The 4,439-nt window shown below is 42.5% G+C and overlaps 1 protein-coding gene across 2 annotated transcripts in view; it reads right to left on the bottom strand.

Annotated features, from left to right (window-relative positions):
- Positions 1–352: 352 nt before the first annotated feature.
- oplah (5-oxoprolinase, ATP-hydrolysing) overlaps positions 353–4,439 on the bottom strand; it is a 17,116-nt gene continuing 13,029 nt past the window's right edge. The window contains exons 17-23 of one of the 2 annotated variants that reach the window (XM_046854664.1): positions 3,928–4,074; positions 3,636–3,770; positions 2,274–2,423; positions 2,017–2,174; positions 1,689–1,849; positions 1,157–1,254; positions 353–1,056 (exon numbers count right to left, since the gene is read on the bottom strand). In XM_046854664.1, the coding sequence (XP_046710620.1) occupies positions 889–1,056; positions 1,157–1,254; positions 1,689–1,849; positions 2,017–2,174; positions 2,274–2,423; positions 3,636–3,770; positions 3,928–4,074 (1,017 nt within the window). In that variant the 3' untranslated portion in view covers positions 353–888. The remainder of the gene's footprint in view (positions 1,057–1,156; positions 1,255–1,688; positions 1,850–2,016; positions 2,175–2,273; positions 2,424–3,635; positions 3,771–3,927; positions 4,075–4,439) is intronic. The other variant, XM_046854665.1, reaches the window with a different exon arrangement.

Consider the following 4,439-nt stretch of genomic DNA (forward strand, 5'->3'; position numbering starts at 1 on the left):
AAGAGTCTGCATTGTTAATAATAATATATGTAATAAAATCTATTGTGTTTCATTTTTAAAACACAGTAAAAGTAAAAGAAAAAAAGGAAAACCTTATTTCTACTATATTTTTATAAAAAAGGGATACACTTTGCACAAATCTTTTTCAACGATTTAAAACAGAATAAATTTGCTTGATTCTATTTTAAATAATCTCACTTTTTATTTTTTTATATGTAGCATTTATTTACTATGTTTTAGTTAATTTAATTAAACATTAAGTAATTTCGTTATTCGAGTTTCTACAATTTCTGTCATTTTCGCTGAATTCTTTTTGAACGATAAGGTTCTGTAAATAAGCATGAACACTTTATTATTTAGAACCAGAAAAGATTTTAATGAGGTTTGAAGAGACAGAAAGTAACAGTATTGAACTTTTTAATTCATTTATAGTTACATCATGTACATCTGCTCCTGCTCTACAGGTGGCGCTGTTAGTGTTTCAAGACAATATCGGAGAGTAGAAGATTTGTTTGGTGTGGCGACAATTCTGCCTACTAACACGTTAATGCTTTATCGCTACATGTAAAAAAGATGTTACAAAACTAAACTGCACAATAAGAAAAAGGTCGTAAAAGGCAAAATGTTTTAAAAACATAAAACTACTCTCCGTTATTATAATTATATATTGTAATTACAACGTATAAAAACGACCAACGATCCAATAACCAACGCGGTTTATAACAACGCCTGGTCCTCAAGAACATGGACGTGATAAGACGTGGATTTAAACATGCACAAATCAGGTAGGCGATGCAGATCAGGTAACCACAGATGGAGTATAAGCACAAGTTCAGTCATTACTGTTTTAGCTGCATTAAATCAACTTGGAATTTCCTAGTTTTATGCTCAGACGCTCTCCTGAGTTCGCTGAAAGTCGTACACACTTCCTCTCTCAGCAAACACTTGGGTTAAACAGCGCCGCTCAGAGGACGAGTGCGGCTTCCTTTCCTCCTTCTCCTCCTCCCCCGCTCTACCGTAACCTCCTCCTCCAGGGGTGTGAAGAATAAACCTGTCCTGTAGGGGGAGTAAAAAAAAAGAGTGAGCTCAGGAATGCATGTGGGTATTCCTACTCCCACACACACACACACACACACACACACACACACAGTCATACCCCAGGCTGCAGGCTGACGGAGGTCTTTGCTCCCAGGTTTAACACTCGTCCATCAGCTCGCTGTAACAGATTCAGTCCAGCTGTTCCACTCTCTCCTCCTAAACACACACACACACACACACACACACACACACACACACACACACAGGTACTACACCAGTAAACACACCACAGGATCGTGTTTAAGAAGGCAGGTGTTTAATGAGGGTGGTGATTAATAATGCATGTGTTGACTGAGGCAGATGTTGACTGAGGTTGGTAATTAAAAAGGCAGATGAGGCAGGTGATTATAAGATTGGTGATTAATGAGGTAGATGAGGCAGGTGATTTGTGAGGCAAGTGATTAATGAGACAGGTGATTAACATGGCAGGTGATTAACATGGCAGGTATTCATGTAAAAACGAGGCAGATGAATAACGAGGCAGGTGATTATGAGATTGTGATTAATGAGGCAGGTGATTAGGCAGGTGATTAGTGAGGCAGTGATTAACGAGACAGTTGATTAATGAGGTAGATGAGGCAGGTGATTACCATGCAGACCGTATGGCCGTGTTGACCGTCTCTCCGTCAGCACTGACAGAACCACTTCATCTCTGAAGAGAAGCTTCCGGATCACACCATCACCCCCACGATACCCACCGGCACCACCAGACCCGGGCCTCAGGGAGAACTGCTCCAACACCACCGGATACCTGAGAGAGAGAGAGAGAGAGAGAGAGAGAGAGAGAATAAAAGAATAACATTCATCTTTCTTCATGAAATCATAGACACTGTGTGTGTGTGTGTGTGTGTGTGTGTGTGTGTGTGTGTGTGAGAGAGAGTCATAGAGAGAGCAAGAAAGAGAGAATAAAACAATCACCTTTTCTCCAGAATCTCAGGATCTGTGATGCGCGTGTTAGTCATGTGACTGTGGACTCCACTCCGCCCGTTCCAGCCTGGCCCCGCCCCCGCCCCACCCCCAACCGTTTCATAGTAGCCGCACTTCTCATTGCCGAATGTGATGTTGTTCATACAGCCCTATAGGGGGATAAAATACACGCGTGTGTGTGTGTGTGTGTGTGTGTGTGTGTGTGTGTGTGTGTTTACTACATAACCAGTGGTCACTGGGTTACTCACCTGAGACGCAGCACACACTTCGAACGCCCGGAAGATGACGTCCACGACTCGCTGTGATGTCAGCACATTTCCTCCCACCACTGCGGCATTCTGGGAAGGCTGCAGGATGGAGCCAGCAGGGATGACCACTGTGATGGGAGTCAGACAGCCCTGTAGACACACACACACACACACACACACACACACACACACACACTTGTCTACACATCTGCATTACCCAAATGGAGCCAAGAATGTTAAATATTTAAGTAAATATATATATATATATATATATACACACAGTGGAACCCACTTATCTCGACCTCGGTTAACTCGACAACCCTATTAAGTCGACGTTTTTGAGGTGGAACCGCCAAATTCTCGCTTTGTCTAAGCATTTTTTATCGGTTATGTCAACTGTAATATCTCGTGCACAAGTGGGGAAAAATTTGCCATTTAACGTCGGTTATCTCGGTGCAGCCGCAGAGGAACTTCATGAAGTGGCGGAAAAATCAAGCCTTACAGCTGCTACAGGTGTTGTATTGTATACTGGTGAATCTCTGCTGTTAGTTAGTGCACATATGCCTTTTGTTGTTAAATGTTATGCGATGAACAGGAGGCGAAAGTAGAAGCGCGGCGCTGAACAGCACACGGGAGAACGTGAGCTGAGCAGCAAAAGCATAGAATGAACACCGGCAGGATCGGGGGGAATCCGCGGTGCGCTTTGGGAAGAAAAGAGCAGCCGTTGAGAGAGTGCCGGTGGGAAGACACGTACCGGGATACGCATGCGCGATAACAACGACCGCCGTGAACCAACATATACCAACAATAACGGACAGTGAGAGTGTGAAAGTGTAAATAGGAGCTGGTGATGATGATAAACGAGCACCATATGTGCGCGATTAAAGCGGAGCTTCAGAGAAAGCGGCCGAGAAAGCACCTGACACGCTGAAGGGGGCTGAAGGGGCGTGGCAGGTGGATTCCTGACAGATAAACATGTACTGTATGTATTTTTATAACATGCCTTCATCAAACAAATCGCAGCAACGCTGTTGTGTAAAAAACCCTCCAAAAACACGTGCATGCACATTCTCATTTATTAACGCACATCATGTACATAAAGAAATTTCAAGCACGTTAATATACTGCCGCCATTTTGATTTTCGTTTATCTCCATCATCGGTTACCTCGATGGTTTTTGGCGACCCCCTAGGACATCGACATAACCGGGTTTCACTGTGTGTGTATATATATATATATATATATATATATATATATATATATATATATATATACATATCCTTTGTATTTTACTCACTGTATGTGTGTGTGTGTGTGTGTGTGTGTGTGTGTGTATGTGTATGTGTGTGTGTGTGTGTGTACCTGGTTGAGAGGGATGCTCTGTCCCACCATGCAGCGTAGACAGTAAATGAGAGCGGAGAGAGTGATGGCACGAGGAGCGTTACAGTTTCCCCACACCTCCGGACCAGAACCTGAGAAATCAAACACTGCACTGCCCTACACACACACACACACACACACACACACACACACACACACACGCAAACACAATAGTGTTAAAGGTGAAATCAGCTCACCCTGTACATGAATCAACTGTAACAACACTGTGATTCTGTCTATTGTGTGTGTGTGTGTGTGTGTGTGTGTGTGGTACCTCCAGTTCGTTTATCTGCACTCTGAGTTTAATCGGAGTTCCGTCGTCCATCTGGTCTTCAGCTTCCACATCTAGCGAGCCGCTCTGCTCACGCCGCCGCCTTGCAAATTCCCTCAGCATGTCTCTGACAGCCAGTTCTGCGTTGCTCTGTACACACAGTGCAGAATTATTAGGCAAGTTGTATTTTGAGGATTAATTTTATTTGAGGATTTAATTTGAACAACAACCATGTTCTCAATGAACACAAAAACTCATTAATATCAAAGCTGAATATTTTTGGAAGTAGTTTTAGTTTTAGCTATTTTAGGGGATATCTGTGTGTGCAGGTGACTATTACTGTGCATAATTATTAGGCAACTTAACAAAAACAAATTCATACCCATTTCAATTATTTATTTTTACCAGTGAAACCAATATAACATCTCAACATTCACAAATATACATTTCTGACATTCAAAACCAAACAAAACAAATCAGTGACCAATATAGCCACCTTTCTTTGCAAGGACACT

This window comes from Silurus meridionalis, chromosome 7, assembly GCF_014805685.1.
Source record: "Silurus meridionalis isolate SWU-2019-XX chromosome 7, ASM1480568v1, whole genome shotgun sequence".
Taxonomy (NCBI): domain Eukaryota; kingdom Metazoa; phylum Chordata; class Actinopteri; order Siluriformes; family Siluridae; genus Silurus; species Silurus meridionalis.